Source organism: Antennarius striatus, chromosome 5 (genome assembly GCF_040054535.1).
Source record: "Antennarius striatus isolate MH-2024 chromosome 5, ASM4005453v1, whole genome shotgun sequence".
In the NCBI taxonomy this organism is placed as follows: domain Eukaryota; kingdom Metazoa; phylum Chordata; class Actinopteri; order Lophiiformes; family Antennariidae; genus Antennarius; species Antennarius striatus.
In genome coordinates, this window is record NC_090780.1 from 13234889 (window position 1) to 13257228 (window position 22340).

The following is a 22340-nucleotide window of genomic DNA, read 5'->3' on the forward strand; positions in this document are numbered from 1 at the left end:
TTTTTAGCAGCGATATTTTCTAAAAATAAGTCTGATGCTGATCATCCAGATGTACACTTCCAGGAGTTATTTCAGTGAAAACACGTTTCTCTGTTTTTACTGAAGTCATTCCAGCAGTTGATTGAAGTGACTTGTGTCTTTGAATCATTGCACTGGCCTCATAAGATTTCATCCACAGACAGTCTCAATGATAACATTACATGTAGTTGTCTGAGATTTCAAGCCGTTGTTTCAGAACAGGGAAATTACTGCTAGATTTTAAAACATTCCACACAACCTCTCAGCCCTGTACAGATAATGACTCAGTGAATTAATATTGATGTGACTTGTTAAAGCCTCTTTCAAATGCAAATAATAAGGCTCACAAGAACATTAATTCCATGTTTTGCTCAATAAGATAAGTAAAATAAATTTCAGCATTAATTTTTTTTGTCTTTTGATATTAAATTAGGGAACATTTTTCTGAAATTTCTTTGACTTCCCCTAGTAATTTACTTCATTATTGTGAAGTTTAGTTCTGTTATTGGTCAAATTGCCTTTGGTGTAAAGAAATTAAGGACAAACAGTTTCACATACCAAATAACAATGCATTTTCAATTTCCAAATCACTTTTGAGATTCTGGTGAATTATTTTTGAATAGAATTTTGTAAATTACTGCAATTCATGTGAAACAAGACAGCAATAAAATGAATTATGAGTCTTTGAGGATTCTTTGAAGGAAAAGCACTACTGTCACTTTTGTAGTTGAGCTTTCATCATTGATAATGTCACACACTGATGGTAGTGTGATAATAATAGGTCTATAATTTATTCATTTATTCTGTCAGGACTCAGTTTAGGTTGACTTTACAACTCATCTCCAGAGGTCATCCAGACCATCTTTCTTCCAGGTGATGTTTTTAATCAGTGTTGAATATATAGATCTAAAAAATCAGTATTTCTCTTGATGTTCTGCTTTGGCATCGATGATTCTGTTACATTTGTTCAATGTGCTAAACTGTATGTTTATTTGTATTTATCTTTATATGTTAAGTTTCTAGTATAACTGTATATGTTGGGGGTTGTGTATAGCTCTCAACTCACCCGTTTTATTTTCAGTACTTTATTAAATTTTTTTTTTTTTTACAAGGAGGCTCAAGTGTTTTGACAGGTATGCAGGAACTGCCTTTTGTGTCTCAAGATGTTTTTATCCTAACGGGCGAATGCATTTTGATCGTCTGATCAGTCTGCTCTTCATAGGTTTTCACCTCATGCAGGAACCAACAACACACACAACTACACAGGTCAAGAATAATTCCTCCCTAGTCCAATGTAAGAAAACTAAAACAGGTGTGATTTAGTTCAGAAACGTGGGGAGAGACCTTAAAAAAATATCATCTTGACAATGATGACATGATGTAATGTTTTATAGCAAACAGCTCAGAATAAGTAATATAAACTGTGTGTGGACAAATTATTTCCACATAATGTGATTACAGGGTTTTTAAGATAGTTTTTTCAAAGGCTGTTTCTGACTGATGATGCCAATCCAAATCAAAAAGCTTGTGGAGTTTGATATCTTATTTTCATCACATCTAAATATCTCAAACTGTGAATGGTGTTGAATGTTTGTTAGGAAAACTCTTGTTCAGAGATTGTTTTTTAAAGCTGTGAGTAAAATAAACTATTGACTTCCACTGTACAGCAATGATATGAATGTGCTTAGAAAGCAACATGGCTAGAGATTAAGTGTGAGATACTGTTTGAATAAAGAGTTTCTATGTTTGTATTTTGTGTACATTCTTGTAATTCTACCTTCTGAGTGTGGATGATGTCACAGTGCAGACAAGTGTATGGAAAACCACAACATCCCTCGCTCTACTGTTGATAATATATTAAAAAAATGGGACTGATGAAGGCATTAAAATAGTTGGTTCTGTATCTAAGATAACTGCTGATTTTTCCACAGCTAATTGAAAATGTTCAATCGTCAAAGTTCTATATATTCAAATACAAAGACACTGGATGTACATGGCTTCACACATTTCCCAAATATACACACATTAAAAAAATACATGTACTGTATATTCATATGAAGCCTAATTCAAAGAAAGACAGTATTTATACTGTTCTTAACAATTAAATTACATTTATATATTCATAAATTACATTACAAAATTGTAGGGCATGACTAATCAATAGAATGCACCAAGAAGAGAAGATTTGAAATCCACATTTTTATTGGTTAAGTATGCTTTATAAATGAAATTCAAAAGAAAAAAGGTCAAACACATCAGCAAACCAATTAGGCCAGGTGCATTTCTCAAAATTGCAATACAAATACAGTTAAATAAATTTCAGAAATAAATTAAGGCTGAGTCTCAAATAGGCACATAAGCAGACTCTCAATCAAGATGAATACTAAAGCTGACTCAATACAGCAATTCAAAATGAATGGTATAAAATACCTCTAAATAAGGCAGCATCAGTAGCAAAATGTCAACAGGCTTTTCCTTTATAAGGGTAAGCTAACGTTCAACTCTGTGTCCTTGACTTGTTTTGCATTTAAATATGTTAGGCTGGAGCTGCTTCGGTGATATGAAAATTCTCTTTTACAAAAGGTACAAATAATAATAATAGTAATAATGGATTAGATTTATATAGCACTTTTCTGGACCCTCAAAGACGCTTTACATCGGATCGATTATTCATTCACTCCTCATTGATACTTGGTGATGGTAACTATGTGTGTAGCTGCAGCTGCCCTGGGGCAGACTGACGGAGGCGTCTACAGCGCAGATTGGCAGCGCAGAATCACCGCATTTTTGTTAATAGTCCCGTCTTTGTTCTTTTTAGAAATAAATTTCCGCCCAAAGGTCCGAGTGGGCTTGCCTCGCTTTCCTGCGTCGCGTCCATCTCTGTTGTCAGTCACTCAGCTTTTGACGTCTGGCGCAGGTACGAAGTGACGTCACTGCAGCTTACGGGTCACTCAATGGGACAAATTTTACATGCTTCCGCATTGAATTGCCACTCGCAATTAATTGCATTAATTGTTATAGCGTGTTAATTCGCACCGTAATTAATTTAATTAACGCGTTAGTTAATTAAATTACAGCCCTAATTTTATATATATATATATATATATATATATATATATATATATATATATACACACTGTATATGATTGTGCTTGTATGTTTCGTTGAATAATTACAATATGGGATATCACAAGAAAGTTTTTCTCATTATTGTGTACTGGAAATTTAATTTTTAAGAAAAGTATAAATACTCTATTAAAAAAAAATAAATAAATATATATATATATATATATATATATATATATATATATTATAGACAGTGCCTCGCGAAAGTATTGCCCCCCTCAAGAACTTTTTGACATTTTGCCACATTTCAGGCTTCAAACTTAAAGATAACAAATTGAAATTTTTTTTTAGGAATCAACAACATGTGAGACACAATCATGAGGTGGAATCAACTTTATTCAACATTTTATGTTGTGTTTACAAATACAAAACTGAAAAGTAGGACATGCGAAAGTATTGGCCCCCTTTGACTAAATACTTTGTATAACCTCCTTTTGCTGCGATCACAGCCGCAAGTCTTTTTGGGTATGTCTCTATGAGGTTTGCACATCTTGAGACAGAAATATTTGCCCGTTCCTTCTTACAAAACAGCTCCAGTTTCTGAAGGTTTGATGGAGATTGTTTGTGCACAACAATTTTCAGATTTTTCCACAGATGCTCTATTGGATTGAGGTCTGGACTTTGGCTTGGCCGTTCTAACACCTTTATATGGTTGGTTTTAAACCAACCATAGTTTAGTGTATGTCTTGTGGTATGTCCTTTGGTGTCGGTATTTCTTTTTTTATCCAGTATTTATTCATTATGTAATGCCTGAGCAGTGAATATGTGCAATTTTGTCCGGGATTAATAAAGTATATCTATTTCGTAAGTAGAGACGCGTTTTCCATGCAAATGCCCTAATCCATTCCAAGCCCCCCCAAATTCAGACATGAATGTTTTTGAAAGCATAAAAATGCATCAAAACATGTAACAAATACATGTTACAATTAGATTATTACACAATAAATGAGAGTTGTGCATAACGTAAAAAACAAAGAATAAAAATGATGGTCATTTACCTTTTAACTGCTGTCCTCATTGTTTTTTGCCCTCTTTGGTTCATACCCTCTTGCCTCACCATGCCAAACAACAGAGGGAATTCCAGTCCTCCTTTTGAACTTCTCCAACCACCCACTCGATGCCTTAAACTTCTTAAACTTCCTTTTGTTTTAATAACTTGTCGATTGTAGATGCATTACGACCATATTGCTTGACAAGATCAACCAAACGCATCCCTTTTTCACGCTTTTATATTATCTCTTGCTTTGTTTGTATGGACAAAAACTATTTTCTTCGTCTTTTCTTTTCCCCTTTTCTCCGTCAATTTCTCAGGGTCCATAGCGAATACTCCAAAAGTTAATATATTTACGTAAAACTATCAGAACACGTCATGGGTTGAGGATCGAATGACGAGGACGCTGCATAGACACCTATGCAGCCTGTGCATAGACACCTATGCAGCATCCTTAGCCAATGAGGGACCTCCTCATTGGCTAAGAGGAGGTCCCTCTTAGCCAATGGGATGCCAGGGTGCTAGGTAATAGCCAATGGCAGAGCAGCTACAAGAATGAAGCTTTGGGAGCTGCGAGTAGCTGCCCATACTGTATTTTTACCTTTCGTAACTCGAAATTTCTTTCATAACTGGAGGCAATATTTTCCTGTTGAGGCGTTTCGTAAGTAGAAAATTTCGTAAGTAGAGACATTCGTAAGTAGAGGTACCACTGTATATATACATTATGTATATATACAGTGTATATATACATGTATAAATACAGTACCGATGTACTGTATTTCTTCTGTATTTTGCTTCTCAAAATGATAATTCCTTTCGTCCACAGACAATCGGACATTACCTGTCTCATGGAAATCCTCCGTCGTACTGAGGATTTCCCATCATCCTTCGCTAACACGAAGCAGGCATGATGCAGGCATGTACAACAGTAGATGGCGTAGTTTCCCCATTTTAACTACAACTTATTCAACTATTTTACATATACTGTATATATATACGTGTATATATATGGTATATATGTGTGCATATATATGTGTGTATATATATATATATATATATATATATATATATATATATATACATACACACACACACACACACACACATATATATATACACACACACACACACACACACACACACACACATATATATATATATACACACACACACACACACACACACACATATATATGTATACATACAAATATATAGAATACACACACACACACACATATATATATATATATATATACACAGTATATCAGTGGTTCTTAACCTGGGTTCGATTGAACCCTCGGTGTACGGTGAGTCGGTTTCAGGGGGTTCGGTGGAGACCGAGGTCAAGACAAAACACCCGACACAATGTGTATATATATTTATAAAACAAGCACACCAAAGAGCATTTCAGGTCAGTATTATCTTATGAATTGAGTCAGCAGTCTCAGTGAGTACATTTATTCAACATGGATCAACATAGATAAATTTACCTAAGGTTGTTGACAAATGTAGCGTTGTCAGTATGTTAATATTTATTGGTTAATACTTACCTTAGAACAGAAGAAACATCACACTAGAGAAACACCATATTATCTTGTGTTGATGTAAACCACAATGCTGGCACTGAGTTGGTTTATTTATAACTGCTGGGCAGTTCTAAATAAAATAATATGATGTAATCTAATCTTATTATAAAATGAGTTTGTACATAAAACATAAATCAATAATCGTACTGTATGCATAGGTAAAATGTGTCTACCAACATCTCTGAATACATCAATACAAAATTTAGCAACATGTCACCCATGCCTTGTAGGGTAGTGTAGCTCTTAACTGGATTTCTGCTTTTGACAACATTTGAATTTTAGTTCATTTTTCATGAGGGAACGACCTGTTCACACCAACACAAGCTCAGTTTGTCCTGGTTTGGATCAATCTGCACAAAAATTTCTCAACTTGTTCCAGAATAACCGTAATCTTATTTCAGGGTCTATTTACTGATGTTATTTGAGTTAGATTTTTTGAAATAGCAATTCTCCGTTCTTTGCACATCACCACCTTTGGAAACAAACAAATACAATAAATGTGCTTAACATGTTCACACAGTATGCATTGCCTTTTCTTTATTGAATGACTTTTTGGTACATCTTGTCTAATGTGACAATTACCTGTAAAAGTGCAACTCAAGGAGAGCAAACACATACAAAATAGGCACAGCTGATGAAAATGTTGCATTATAAATGTGAGAATGACTAAGCAATATCAGTCTAACAGTAGTTAGACTAATATCAATACCTAACAGTAGTTAGATGTTCCAGATTTAAATACATTAGTTGTTCTTACCATTTTAAAGGCCTGGGCTGACTATTTCAGTAACACCTGACTCTAACAGGCCTACCTTGACACGTGGATACCTTAACGGAGGGTGTCTTTGATGTGTTCACCGTTGAACCGCCGCTCAAAGGCAGGAGGGCGGGTCTCTCAGACTACCAGGAGTGAAACGGAGTGTGAGTTAACTCCTGCTTCCCTCCGCGACCCGACGCTACTACGCTGCCATTCCTCAGGTGTAACGTTCACGGCCGTTCCTGGACGATAAGTACGCGACATTACAGTGAGACTACAGGTCAGTGAACGAACCGCTACTTCTGGACCGGAACTCCGACCGGAAACAACGGTCCGCGTGGTCCGCCATCTGCTCCAAGCTTCCACTTCAGTAACGACAATACGGTCACGTTAAGTAATGTAGCTGGACAGACGTGTCCAGAGAATACGGTGTGTTTTGTTATTGTTATTATTTATGTATAAAATTATTATTATTATTTATGTATAAAATGAAAAGTCAGCGTCCGTTAGACACGCATGACTTTACTTCTCAGTTCATTTGTGTACACGGTCACACTTTGGCGGGTGACCCACAGGTGGGTGTCACCCGTGGGTCACCCGTTTATCTGTGCCGAACCACCTGTGTCTCCTCTCAGGTCACTTCCTGGTTCCGCTGCAGTGGTTCTGCTCTCAGGTGGTCCTCCACGATGTCATCCAGTAAGTCAGACACCCAATCACAAATTGGTAATCAATCACAACTACTTCAACTACTACTATTTCAGTCAATATCGATATGGAACGCTCAGAAAACATAACTACATGTTAATCTAAATAGTCAACTGGACCCCCCCTTCCCCCCCTTTGGGGAAGTAGTACTAGCTATGACGTCACAAAAGTACAACATGTATTTTTCCAATGAGGTGTGGGGTTATTGTTGGAGGTTACATACTACATACAGCTGGATGTTAAGTCAACCCACGTTTAATAAACTCATAGCCAAACTGTATAATATTCAGCATTTAATATTTATCAGCCATTACCGAATTGGGCAGTAATCGTTTAAATTACTGCATAATTCGACACAGAATACTGATGTTATTGACTGGTATATCAGAACATTATTCAACTATCCAGATCAGGATAGGTGAGGAGAAAAGAGTAAATATTTGCAAATTTTTTGTTAAAACACATGAATTGTAGCTTGTTTTTGTAGATTGGTGAAGTTAATTTCATGTTGAGCCCTAGAAACTCTGGCCAAGCTTCCAAATACACAAAACTGCTGACCTAGAAGAACAAGAACAGATGGCTGTTAGGTATCTGTATTATTTGGTTAATTGTGAACAGATAAAACAGGTGACAGGATCATTATTATGTAAGGGGTACCCTCAAATGGTCGGTGACTCACAAGCAATGGTGAAGTTCCCCACTTCATGAAACATACTGTAGTAAAAAGAAGGACACCTCTAATTTGTGGTTTCACTTTTCATTTAAATTCAAGGTTGTGATTACGTTTAGATGACATAAAATCAGGGTTCCTAAAATGCAATGGTGTTCTTGTTCAGGTAAAACATGTTTTTGTCTTAGTGTCTGAAACTTTTACACCACTAGATGGAGATCTTCACCTTTTATAACTCTGGCTGCAGCAGAAGACAGCTTTAGGCCCGTATTGTCTTGGTTCATTTGTACAATAAACAGGTGTTATGTACTTCTTATAATGATGAAATGTGATGTGAAAACTCCTCAAATGAAGTAATTTTAATGCAGCTGATGGTAAAACGCTTTATCACTTTATGTAACACACTGTAGTTTTTAAAAAAGAATGACTTTCAAAACTGATAAGCATTTGTTATCTGTAGTTTTTCATTCAAACTCTATGCATGTGATCACATAATGCAGTACGATCACATGCATAAAAATTTATTGTGTATAGTGTTTACTGTAGGTGTAAGGATTAAGCTAAAATTACAAGATATCCAGTAAGTCAGCCCTCCTAATAATTGTAATTCCAATTATTTCATTATAATATTTCATTATTATTATTATTATCATTATTATTGTTGTTGTTATTTTATAATAATAATAATAAAAATATGTACCGTCCTTGGCATTTGTCCTCAGGTAGTTTTCTAGTTTCATGGCTCTGAGCAGTCAGTTGTTCATGGACTCGTCACAGGCATACTTGGCTCTCACAGACCATTGGTCGCCACTATTTATAATACTTCATGTCAGGCGGGCTTGTGCTGTGTGTGTTTAAGCTTTCTGTCTTCCTTCAGAATTCTCCAGCAGTGAAGGTTGTGAGTATGTTAATCACACAGAGAGGTTTCTGTACTCCTCTACTGTGATATAGCAATCTGCTTTCTTTTACTTTTTTGTCACCTGCTGTCATGTGGATCTATTTTTCCTGCTTGGATTCTTTTTGTTTTCTACATCTAGTGTATGTGGTGTTATTTTCAGACAAGTGGAAAAACTTTTGTCCTTCACTCACCTCGGCACTCAGCTGGCGGGTTGTACTCTGGGCTTGCTAGCAGTCATGCTAGTTACACACTTCGATCTGCAATGCCCTCCTCGGTGGCTGGTTCCCTCTGCATCAGTTACAGGAAGTTCATTCCCTGGTTGCTAGGGCAACCAAGGAGAATGGCCCATCTGAGCAGGGGACCTCTCAGATTGCCTTTCCACTCGTTCTTGTGCAGCTTGCCTGCTGCTGGGCTCGGGGCTGGGAGGAGGAGCCAGCTCTGCAGAGGAACTTGTCCTGGCTCCGTATGGGTCCCGCTGCCTCGCTGCCCCACCATGACATGCGGCTCCAGCATCACAGCTCCTCTCTCTCTCCTGGCCACTGCAGAGCCCTGACTCACTCTGCTCCAGATGTAACACAGGCACAGGCAGCAAGATGTCATCCTCTTCCTCCTCTTCATTCTCCTCTAACAACGATGGACAGGGGAAACCTAAACCTAAATCCCAATTTCATAAGAGAGGGAGCCTGCAGAGCACCACCAGCCCCGGTGAGTGTGGCAACAGGGGGTCCCGTATCAAGAATGAATGAACTATCAGCTGCTGCGTTAACATGGAGATGAAATTATGCAGATTCTTGGGCAGCAGCATATGCTGCACCCTAGGAATAGGGAGAACCACAGCTGTAGTTGGTCGCTGTTTTTTGTTGTCGTTTTTGTGTTTGGTGTAATTTATTTGATCCTTTGAATGATACTACATGGTTAGCATTCCTCTTTCATGCTGCTTTGCCTGTAATTTAAGTTGAATGAAATACCACTACTATTATTACTCTGGACCAAAGAAAAGACAAGTCGAGAGCGAGTGTCAAGTGTTTCTAAAGGAATGAACAACTAAATACTTTTTCACTGAGGCCTGGCTAAAGACTGCATGTTTTATTTGCCTAAAGTCCATTGTGGTTTATTATGCAGGACAGTGGCACGCCGCTTGGAGCTGATTGACGTAGTCTAAGCTAGCAAGTTAAACGCGTAGAGTCATTTAGATTTTTTTCCTTTGTGTTGGACAAAAGTAATGACATAAAGAACGCCAGTCGCTTTTAACTCTGATCAGAGCAATTAACTACAATTTTGAGATGATAAAATCAAGATAAAGAGTTTTTAGCTATAGAATGCCTAAAGGATTTCTCCTTTGCGGGGAGTGGTCTTGTATGACAGCGGGTAGGGGGTCATCAAGAGGTGCAAGCTATCTTGGGGTATAGTCACCAATGTTACTACAGGTGGATAATCAAATCTGATTGGATAAAATATTCAAAGGAATCCAGGAGAGGGTAAAAGACGACGACTTTGAAAGGAATTAATTTTCTTACACCAAGAAGTACTGTGTCAATCGTTTTTGCAGCTTCACTGCAATGACGCCAGTTGTAAAACTCTTTATTTGACAGAGGGGTCTTCAGCATCCTCAGTTTATTAAGTTTCATGAAGAAACTGATGCTAATCATTAAGACGTGCATTATCACTCCATTGTCCACAGGTTAAGATTGCGGAAAGTATGCCCGCAAGAGATTAAATTCATTTTTAGAGGTGCTTAAGAAAACAGATTTCCTTAGCTGAGGACATGGATTGGTTTTGTGATGTAGCTTTTTGGCCTCTGACCCAAAAAGTTTGCCCACCCCTGCTCTAAATGATTGTTATTTGCTCAGTAACAGACACTGAAAGTAAAATATTTTTGTTTACAAATTAAGTCTATAAGTTCATTAATGTGATAAATTCATTTTTAGCATAGCCATCATTTCAAGCCATGGGTCTGACTCTCACATTGTGCGTGCTGATGAAACTCTCTACAGCATACTAGGAACCACCAGATAAACAGTGATCTTTGAACATGAGGATTTTGTGGGTTATGTGGTAGAAATGCACTCTAACAGGAGCGTCCCTGAATTACCCTTGTCTCCACCCTCTGTAGCAGTAATAGCTAACTGACAGACTGGGTAAGGCCTCTCCTAATCTTACTTTTTTGGGTTTGGCAGCTGTGAGATCTCCTTTTCATGCAGCGGCTCCGTCTCTGTTATCAGGAGCTTTTCAAACTGTTTGGTTTCGATCACATTATTTTTGGTAAGAACGGCAAACGGAAACGGCACATAGAGATCATTTGTAAATACAGACTGCTGCATTTCATCTTTCCTTTAAAGTTCAATTGTATTCCTCCTTTAACTCTCCAGATAGTCTAACTTTGTAATGAAATGTCTTGAGTACATTTTCAGCTTTATTTGACCTAAATATTTCAATCAAAGATAGATGGATTGTAAACAATCTCAAATTGTTTTCTGTTAATGAATTTGGTGATACTGACATTATAATAGGCCTGTCACAGACACATGGTGAGTTGACGTAGGGGTTTCATTAGTTTTAGTATGGTCGTCTGCGGGCCCAAGATCATTTATTGCTAATTATCATTGGAACCAACGCTCATTGGTCTCCAACTGGAGGACCTAAACCAGCAAATTATCTGTAGAACAATTAAATGTGTATGAGCTAACGCCCTCTGGGTGCCGTAGCACAGCACTGAGTGTTTGGAGTGATGCAGGAATGAACTCCAGCAGTAATTCATGTTGTCACACACTGAGCTGTATTTGCTGAGGAAGCTTGTCTTTGCTGCAGTAATAAATAACTTAGAGGTCCCTCTCCATCCATGCATTCATATAAGTCCTCTTACTCCCAGTCTATTATAAGAGCCACAAGCTGGTTACCACTATAGTGCCTCCATCTGAACATGCCAGTCTGTTGACATTCTTCATGTCCAATTACTGCCACAGAAAAATCAAGTGTTGCTGCAGCATGAGCAGTTGGCGTTATTATCGATGTCATGAAAAGAGTTCTTGTTTGTGTAGCAACACAGCAGATAGCACTGCTATCTGTATTTCATTTAAAGTCTCTAAGAAGTTGAGTATGCAATCAAATATATTATTATACATGTCTTCCATCTCTCTTATGTAAGTGTTGGTGTTTTAATGCTGGTGGGAACATTGACTATTCAGTCACTTTTCTCAACTGCAGGGATCTGTCTCTTGCTGCAGGCTGTTCCCACCCACTAGACATTGATTGCCTCACATGAAATAGAATATGTAATGTCCTACCTATACAGCCTTGGCTGCATGATGTGATGGATAATGGCTATTCAAACATCCTCTGGAGGCGTGGAGGGAATTCCTCTTTCCAGCTCATTTTGCTGTGATTTGATTAGATTTGACTTGATTTGATTTGATTTGAGGTAGGGTTAGCCAAAGAGCAATCTATCAGATTTTTTTGGTGATCTGGCGTGCAGAATAGAGTTAATTATGAGATCTACCACATGTCAAAGTGTGATCTGGATCCAAGTAGTATTCTCGATCTTGTATTTTGTTTATCAGCCTCATGTAAAATTGCTGTGCTGAGAAAATGAATAATAAACCTACAGACTTACAGATGAGCTTAAACTGATTTGAATGATTTAGGCATCAAATATGACATCCCTTCAGAGGTTATTGAGCCTAAATCTTTCAAACTAATACTCTTACAGAGGTCAAACTATCATACAACTATTGATTTTAGGTGCAATGACACAGTGTGGAAATCAAGCAACTGAGGTCTGTGCTTGCTGTGGGTTACCAAGTTATTACACAGATTATTTGTCCTATTATACAACGTCTGTTGGACGTCTCTCTTTATCTCTTAACCTGCTGAGCCATCATTGAAGTGTTTTCCTCTTCAGCACATGCATATGTTGCCCTATGGACTTCAACCTCCAACCCCAGCGCCTGCCCACCTCTATCTACAACCACTCCCTGGCCCTGGAGTGGACAGACATACGACACGCAAACACTGGGAGTTGTGGGTGTTACTGTACCTATTCCTACTGTACAGTTGTCAGTGGTAGTTCTTCTTTGTGCTCCTGAGAGACAAAGCATACCTGCCCCGTTTAACACTTTATTTATTTTGATAAAGTGTGACGCTCTGAACACACCCAGGACTAAGAGCAACCACAAGGTATGGCAAGAATGACTTTTGCGTCATGAAACGTTTAACTGTGTCCTCAGCTTAGGTCTATGGAGACTTTAATTGTGATGAATATATGAAAATACGGAACATTTTCTGATGGAATACTTTTCTCTGAACACATTCGACAGTTTTCATTCTCACCACTAGAGGGAGTTTCAAACAAGTAATTTATAGTTAGACCAGCAGTTTTAAACAAATGTCTGGAGTCTTATGCCTTTGTGGGCTCATGATGGATGACCGGTACGTTCTGTGCTTGTGAGGAACATTCAAGGACTTTCATCTGCTATGAATAGCTCAGTTTCTTCCCAAAGAGAGGAAGTGTGTCAGTTCTGGAAAAATGGATTTTGGGCTTGAAATCTGTGATACTGAGAGGTGGGCCTTGCATTTATGGGGTCCTAGAGATAACCACCAGAGCCACAGTACGTTCTCCTGTAATCGTCCTCATCACATGAATACACACTGACACAATATCACACCGTATCTCAGGGAGGTGATTTGCAGGCAGACAGATGGAGCGCATTGTTATAATGGGTAGTATTTCACCGCAGCGGCACAGTTAAGCTTTGGTCTTTCTCTTATCCTGCCTCTTCATAAAGATATATTTTGCAGTGGCAGCTGATGTTTAGTCCCTGCCTGACTTCCAGTGTTATTTGACCTCAGTGAGCCTGTGTATTGTCTACCCACTTCTTCCTGTTAACCTCAGGATTCCCACTCATCATGCATTCTGGTTCTTATGAGAGGGTTCTGAGTATGACCAACACTGTTGTTGAGGAGCAGCTGTTTGGGTGATCAGTTGAGCCTTCCAGTCATTACTTTTTCATTTAGAAATGCTGATCAGACACTATGTCCAGCTGTTCAGATATCAGGATTTTCTGCTTCAATATACTGTACATAAAATATCTTGGGGTCTTAAATTGGTTGATCAAGACACTAGATTGTATATAAAGATGCATATAATGTTGACTAAAATGTAATCAATTGATATAATATTGAAATAGCTGCATAGTGAATGGTAAATAGTGACTTAAAGCACAAACATTGAGGCATTGTGGTCCAATAAAACCAATAAGACCCTCATTAAAACAAAAATGGTAGGTCTCAACTGATATTCCAAAAATAGTCACAGAGATTGAGTCGTAAGTGTAGTTTTGAGTCCATATCCAGATTCCTAGAAAGACAATGGGTTTTTATCCTCACTTAGCAAGTGAAGGAAAGCTATTTCCAATGCCTCTGTCTTTGAACCTTGATACACCCCTAAGTCTCTGGAAAGGGATATTACCTCCCCAGTGTCCAGGAAGTGCTCACTGTAGTGTGCTGCATGTTGTCAGTATCAAGTGACTCACTGGTCCTCTTTCTATTTTCAGATATGATGAAAGCAAACAAAGAGGTGGCAAGAGGTTTTGTGATTTGACTGTGTTCCTGATAATCACGGAGGATTAGAGTGTTTGACTACAGTTTGTCTGGTGTGCCTATGGATATATTAGGCTCTAATGTGTTTGTGTATTTGTATGTGATGAGATGCAGGTGGGATTTATTATTTTTAGAACTTTCCTGACAGAGACACATATTATCATTCTGAATTCTTGGAAGCCATTAGTTTTTTTTTTTTTGAATGTCTGTCCTGGCTGTCTGTCACACAGGAATTTGTGCGCAGGGTTAGGTTCAGGTTTTACTCATCAAGAGCCTTAACAATAGCACACTTTTTTTTCCCCATTCTTTGCTCCTCTCCTGCGTTTATGATCAGTTTCTCGAGAGAAAGATCTGTGGAACAGAACAGAGACAGTAGAAGAGTTCAAGTTGAGGTCAAATCTAACAACAAGATTCAGAATACTTTTGAAAAATGAGAAAATATAAAGTGATGCATGGTCTAAATTGAAATGGACTCGGTAGATCTCTCAGTCTGCTTTAATGGTATTGCAAAACAAATTCAGCTAAAACTATGTTAAGACATACTGTATACTCATTTTTAGTTTGGCTTTTACAGTTAGCATATAGTTATCATTCAGGACAGTCAAAGTCCGTCGTTATCATCTTATCATCATTACCTTGTAAGATTCAATTTTAACCCAGTTTAGAGAACTGTTCACGTTTAACTAATCTCTAAAAAACTAATATAGAAAAATGTATACTTATTTTACTATCACATCAACAAAAAAAGTTTGTTTCGCCTGTGTATCTCCAAGTGATCATTTCCATCCTATTCAAAGGTCCAGTGTTTTGTTTCTGTGCTTCGCCTTCAGTTCTGCATTTTACATGTGTATACGTTCCATGCTTTTAGTATGTTATGTTTATGTTCATTTATTTGACATGGACATAACAATCACATTGCTCATTGCACAGTTGCACAACTCGTAGATGCATCATTTACAGTGTGTTAGCATGAGTACTATTTTTCACCACTTGTCCATGGGAGACTTTTCTAAAAAACAGAGTACAAATAGAAAAACAGTATCACTATAGTTAAAAAGAAACACCCAATCAAGTACAAAAAATAAAATACATTCTGGTAATATTTAGAGCAACGTTTCAGTACATTACATAACCTTCAGTACAAAAGTAAACATAATTTAGTAACCAGTCAGAGGCTATACATGTGAGCACAGTTGATTTGATTTCAACCAGTTTGTCCTATACTATAATGTATGTTCCATACCTTTCATACTTTTTAGTATAGAACATACTAAAAGTATGGAACATATATACATCTAAAATGCAGAACTGAAGGGGAAGCACAGAAATTGTAGAAGGAAACACTGTAGAAGAAAAAATTGCTGACAGCAAACTGAACAGCTGGAATCAACTGTGAAAGGGACAGTAAACTCATTTTTAAAGTAATATATATTTTGTTTAGCATTATAAAAAAAATTTAAATTAAAAAATTTCCAGATGTCTGGCATTATCCCTGGTGAAAGAAAACTTTAAAATCTGCCCTGCAGCAGCTCCGTCACGTGGGGTCATGCGTCAGGTGACACCTGTCGCTTCATCAGTCAGGGCAGCCATTAGAACACAATACGATCAATGAAGCAATACATCTTCATTTGAGATGATTTCTTGATAAACAAGTGTGATAATGTTGGATTGTTATGTTGTCGCTTGCCGTATATTTATAGAATGGCGCTGATACGGATTCACCCCAATGTCTACGATTGTGTCACTCCTGTGTGGGAGTGCATCTTAACTTAGGAAATATCTTGTTTTTCCCTGGTCCCCATTGATCATAAAAAAATAATAATGCCACCAAAACGTTTAATCATGTACTTCAAATAATACCCTGGGTTCATTTTGACTTTCTTTGTCCTTTTAATAACTTGTCTCTGTTGTTCCTTTTTCTCTAACTCAAACTGAACAGTTAAGGTTGCCCTGGAGAATTCATGTAACTGTAATTGGCTCTCTCCCACCACAGCTCATGATTTTGAAACTAACCTGATTTTCTAAAGTTGGATCAACCTAAACTGCAAAAGTCAACCAGGGACACTATAGTGAATCTTTTTATAACAATTCCACAGGCAATAATGATGTTGGGGATCTGGTTGAACGAGTTAAACCTGAACCCTTCCTTTTGAATCTGTTTCGAACATTCTGTCATATAAGTCAGATTAGCATGAGCTGTATAATGTGCTGTGTTTGTCTGACATTCAAATTTTGTGGAATATCTTCACATTACTTTTACATTACTTTTTCTCAGTAATACCTCTGAATTCTTCTGCTACATACAGTATATTTAATGTTCTCTTCAAGTCTTATTTCAGTGTCCCTGAAGATAGTTTGATAAACTCTGTGGAAATTAGGGACAAGAATCCTACAGTTACAGTGCATTGTGAAAGTATTGCCCCCCCCAAGCCTTTTTGACATTTTGCCACATTTCAGGCTTCAAACTCAAAGATAACAAACTCAAAATATTTTTCAAGAATCAGCAACATGTAAGACACAATCGTGCAGTGGAACCAAACTTATTCAACATTTTATACTGTTTTTACAAATCAAAAAATGAAAAGTAGGATGTGCAAATTTGAGACCAAATGATACACAGGTGGACTCTGTCATTGTTAGTCATTTAGGTCAAGATTGGATCATTCAGAAGTCATCAGGGAACTTCTGGAGTCGGTTAGCTGGGCTGAGAGAACAGGGGGCCGATATTTTTGCACATCCTACTTTTCAGTTTTGTATTTGTAAACACAATATAAAACGTTGAATAAATTTGGTTCCACTTCACGATTGTGTCTCACATGTTGTTGATTCTTGAAAAATATTATCAGTTTTTTATATTTAAGTTTGAAGCCTGAAATGTGGCAAAATGTCAAAAAGTTCTTGGGGGTGGGGGGGGGGCAATACTTTCGCAAGGCACTGTAAGAGATTGGTAGTCATTGAGTTGCAGTTATCAGTTATTCCTCTGATTCCTGGATTTTTTGCATTGATGCCTTGACGTCAGTTTCAGCTCTGTCATGGTAACACACAAAAATGAGGATGAGTCCAGAATTCGGTACCTGGGAGACTTTGTGTCTGCCTTTTGTGTGTCTTTCACACTGATGTTTTTGTGGGTTTCTGTGTGTCATCTGGAAATTTCCATGAGCATCTTTTCCCTGTTTGTTGATTTTAAAATCCGCTAAAAATGGAAGATAAATAGAGGCCTAGTAGATTTATTTTTTTACTGTGAAATATAGCAAACAGGCCTTCCTTGTGCTGTAAAGCAGTCATGTGGAAGAGGAAGGAAGTAACCTCCCCCGTCATGTGATGAGTAGAGAAAATAACATGAAAAGCAGTAAGTAAATGAGCTGATTTGGCAATGCAGTCAAACCAATATGCAGTCAGGCACGTGAACATTGACCTCACTAACACATATAATCAGATTTCAGACATTAAATGTAAACATCAAATGAGGGAGTAAAAGTCTTTGTTTAGTGTTGATTTTCCAGATCACAAAACTGACGAGGAAGCATCGATTAAGCACATAAACACATAAACACACCCTCGCCAGCACCTCGCACATTAATAGCCTTTAATTAAAAACACTACAATATGATATCAGTAATAACTATGATATTACCCCAGTAATTAATAATAACACTTGACAGAAACTGAATACAAGGCAAAGACTTTCATAGAGAAAAAAATTCTAATGGATTTTCAAAAAAATCCTGTTTAATTAAACCACAACATATTTCCACAGTTTGCACAGCGACCAGGAGGTGAATGAGGCAGAGCGGTCCTGAATAAGAGGAGGAGTGTGGAGATGAAGTGGGAGGGGCCAAAGATGCAGGGCCTCTTCCATTTTACTGCACAATAGAGGCTGAAGTGGATCTGTGCAGCCCCTCCTCTGTTTTGCCACGTGGTATGCTCCAACTCGGTATTTAAATCCGGGAGCTTGAAGCTATGCTGTTTATGGACAGAAACCCAGTGCAATCCAGGAAGCAGCTGAGAGATAGCGGCAGGGAGACTGAGAATCCGTTGGAAAAAAAGGAACAAACTGCTTGACGGTCACTGTAGAGGAGGTGACAGTTCCAACAGGAGAACCAAAGGAAGGAGGAGGAGAGTGTGTGATCCTGACATTAGAGCAGCTTGTGTTCTGGAGAGAGCAGATCTCCTCTCTCATCTGTCTTTACTGCCGTTCTCTCTCTTCCACTGTGCTGGCGGGGGAGGGTGTATTGGCTGTCCCAGGCCTAGTTACATGTCCCAGCATCCCATAGGAGCTCAGACAAGGCCACTGCGACCGTAACGGAGACTGAGAGAACAGGACAAGGCAGGGGGATAGAGGTACTGTAACCCCTGCAGCACCATGTACACTTTACAGCCCACTAGTCTCAAGACTATGCTACTAGAAGTTTCAGCAGTTCTTTGTATTGCATGGTACTTATTACTTCAAAAATAATGCATGAACAAGCTGATTGTGACAGATGAGGTACTATTAAACAGTTATTGGGTGCAGGAATAAGTCTACAAGTTATTAGAAGGCAGTTGGAGAAGTGTGATGCAGCAATAATACCAACTGGATTCATCACATAGAACAATATATACGGCACAGTAAATCAGAAAATTGACACTGAAGCTGGAGGTAAAGGCAAATTTTCATAGAATTGCATCTTTTTTTGTGCACTCAGGTTAACTGTTCAGGTCTTTGTTGTAAGGTAAAGTGAACTTGTTTACCCTCCTGGTGTTCATGACAGTGGGCTGTGTGTGAAAAGCCATGTTTTTGTCTCTTGTGTTTGGGAAGTTTTCTTCAAGACCTTTTCCAGGATGTTACGGAAAGTTGTGGCAGAGCAAACGCAAAGATACGTTTCTATACTCAGAAGAGAAATGTTTATTTTTAATGTAAGCAATGAAATATATTTTTTCTTCTGCACTGGGACTTCATTGAATTTTTTTTAATCTAATGATTCCTCAGCTATTTACAAAGTACTTTTACATTTAGTAATTCTTTGATTAAATATTTTTAATATTTAGATTTTACCTCCCATTCTTTTATCCCCTCCACCCTGCCAAGACCTGATGTAGTCTCATCTGTTGTTGCTAAGGAACATCTGAAGTGTGCATTGTCGCTCTGCCTCTCAGGGAATAAAGTGAATTCTTTATGGAAAAAGCAAAAGTGTCAAAACACTGGAGCCACGATCCCAGTAAACAACATCCACACACGTCTTTGCACCAGCGGAGTCATTCCATCAACATTTCCTCCTATGCTAAGTTGCTGATCGACTGACATCCCTGGCTGCATGTGGACTGTTTCTGTTTGTACTATTTAATATCACTCAAAAATAAGCATCCGTTCTTTATTAAACAGACTTTTGCCTGTTCTTGTCATGCAGTAATGATACACACAAACTGATAGTGTTTGGGTTTACTTGTCTGAATAATGCATTTACAAACATAACCTCAGCTGTATATCAAGAAATGGCACAAGCAAGTAATTCTATTAAGTCTATTGAGACAATTTGAACATTGGCTCAGCGGTTAAGCGGGCGGCAGAGCGGGTCGTCCAATGTTCTGTGATCGGCGGCTCGATTCCTGCTCCCGCCCAAAAATCACACCCGGAGGTGAGCTGACAGTGGGAGGTGTCAGCTCACCCCCGGAGCACTGCCGAGGCGCCCTTGAGCAAGGCGCCGTCCCCCCTCACAACAAAAAGGGGCTGCCCGCCACTCTACCTCCCTTGCATGCCTACAGGCCCCCTTGTGTGTGGTTGTGTGAATTACAGGGGCCTGTACACACTAATATTCATGTGATTGATAAGACTAACAAAAAACTAGAGTGTGCATTCTTAATTTCCCTTCTGGGATTATAACAGTATATAAGATTTATAAAATTAAATTTAAAATTTTTTAAAATTATATGTTAAATTGTAATGCTTTTTCCACAAGTTCAGAAAACGTTTCTTTAAGTAGTTATATTTGACTTCTGAAACTCCCTCGGCTCCTGGTCAGCTCGGACCCTCCCAGACAGAGGCCACCGAACTGTTTGGCAGAATGATGTGTGGCTGCCTCAGCTGCAGAAAAAAACTCTTATGTTATGAAATGAATCATTATCTTCTTTGACTTATATGTGGTTGGATTTAATTTAGAACAGTAAACAAGCATTGATTAGCACCAATGCTCTGATATTCACAGTTGCATCTAAATGTGACTGATTTTCTGGGTATCACAGCATCCATCTTCACAACAAAGTGCTGGTACACTACAGTAGCTCTCCGTATGTGAACTAGAATGGCATTGCACTCAAGTCACAGGGATGTGAGAGAAAGCTGAGATGAGAGCTTTGTCAATATTACTCACCAGTCAGATATGAACTCACAATGACTGCATGAAGGGCATGTCATTCTAAAAAAAGACGACCCACACTGGCACACGTGTTGGAGGGGAAGCTGGATTTATTTCTCTCTCCTTCCTGTAAAACATATTCTTCACATATTAACTACCCCCAAGAAGGAAGTGGGTTGTTTGTCTCATATTGATCCACATTCATTTTCGCAGATGCGGGCTGAAGCGCCCCCCACTGTAACCATGATATCACTGAGATAAATAGAGTTTGGGCTGCTGGATTAAGAGTGGACCGTGGTGGAAATGCCAAAGGATTACATTGCCTCTGTTGTTTGTGAGCCTTTTCTTCTTGAAGTCATCTGTTTGTGTAAAATGAGGTCGTTCTCATAGTCACACACGCGTGATTTCATTTGTTAAACTGATTGGGCAGATATAATAAAATTATGCTCATATTTGTTTAAGACCTTAATAAACTTGTCATAATTTATGATGTTTTGTAGATAGTACTATCAAGAACTAACATATATTTAATGCAATCCTTAGTTATTTTTTAAATGTTTTTTTTTTGTTTATGTATAGAATTTATTAAATAACTCTTCATTTGTGGTATTTTCCAGTCTAACCTCATGTGATTTGTCATTTGTCAGACGTTGTCATGTCCCTCATGAGGATCACGGCGCTTCTCTGACTCCTGTCAGGTTAAACTTATGTGAATTATTGAGATGCTTTATGGCATCCTGCAGTGTTTTTATACAGAGGAGTTTCATCCTCTGGCCAGTTCTTAATCAGACCGGCGATGCTAGAGAATAACTGTCGCAGGCCAGACAGCAAATATAGAAGACAAACAACACCACTCCCAAAGCCATGAGCTAATTCTGAAGGACTGAATTACTGTGTGTTCTCCGAACTGTGGTACTGTTTAAATTACAGTTCACTTTCACTTAAATATGTGGCTGGTTTAGGCAGTAAACAAGAGTCTGCAGATCTGTCATTTCTCTGTGTGGTTCTTCAACAAGAATTTTTTTTGTCTGTGAAGTTTGCCTCCATCATGGTAGGTTTATTGTGAGATTACTTCCATCATCTGTTTCCAGCAGGTCTGCAGTAGGGAAGCTCCTCTGTGTCATTGTCAGGTGTGTGAACAGTGTGTGTGAAGTGGTGCATTCACAATGCTGTGTTTCCCTGAAGCCGGGCTCTGTGAAATGTGTGTGTGTGATTGTCTGATACCATCTGTACTGACGTCTTCATTGTACGTAGAGGATGAGTGGGCTGTTGTCTTGTGTCTGAAGGAGGGAGGTCCTTACTCCACCCAGATACCCCTCAGTCCAGACAACACAGTTTTAATTCATTGTCTGTGTTTGGTTTGGGGCATTGAGGTCAGTTCTGGTATGGTTTTTAGTCAACTGATTATTCAGATTTACTGTTTGAATTTAGAGTTCTCCTTCTTTTTCTTCTTTTTTTTTTTTACATGTTTTTTTGGTGCTTACATTAATTTCAAGGCTGGCAGTCTAGACAGCCACAAGGAGGTGTAAATCAGAGCTAAACCTCTGGCCACCAAAATTATGCTTTTCTTCATTCAAACCACCATGTCACAACCTTCTGTAAGCCAAACACAAATTATAGTTTACCAGTGCCGTGCATGTTCTAAATGTGATTCAATACGAC

General features: G+C 38.3%; 1 protein-coding gene and 1 long non-coding RNA gene across 2 annotated transcripts in view; one reads left to right on the plus strand and one right to left on the minus strand.

Moving 5' to 3' along the window:
* The first annotated feature begins 6362 nt into the window (after positions 1-6362).
* Positions 6363-22340, plus strand: part of LOC137595051 (AMP deaminase 2-like) — a 32086-nt gene continuing 16108 nt past the window's right edge. Inside the window, 4 exon segments of the mRNA XM_068314850.1 lie at positions 6363-6758; positions 7114-7174; positions 8912-9270; positions 9272-9456. Of these exon segments, the coding sequence (XP_068170951.1) occupies positions 9014-9270; positions 9272-9456 (442 nt within the window). The 5' untranslated portion in view covers positions 6363-6758; positions 7114-7174; positions 8912-9013.
* Positions 7117-9074, minus strand: LOC137595053 (uncharacterized). Its single transcript, XR_011035382.1, has 3 exons — positions 8943-9074; positions 7863-7897; positions 7117-7741 (listed from the first exon to the last, which is right to left on the minus strand). It is a non-coding gene; the product is annotated as an uncharacterized lncRNA (long non-coding RNA).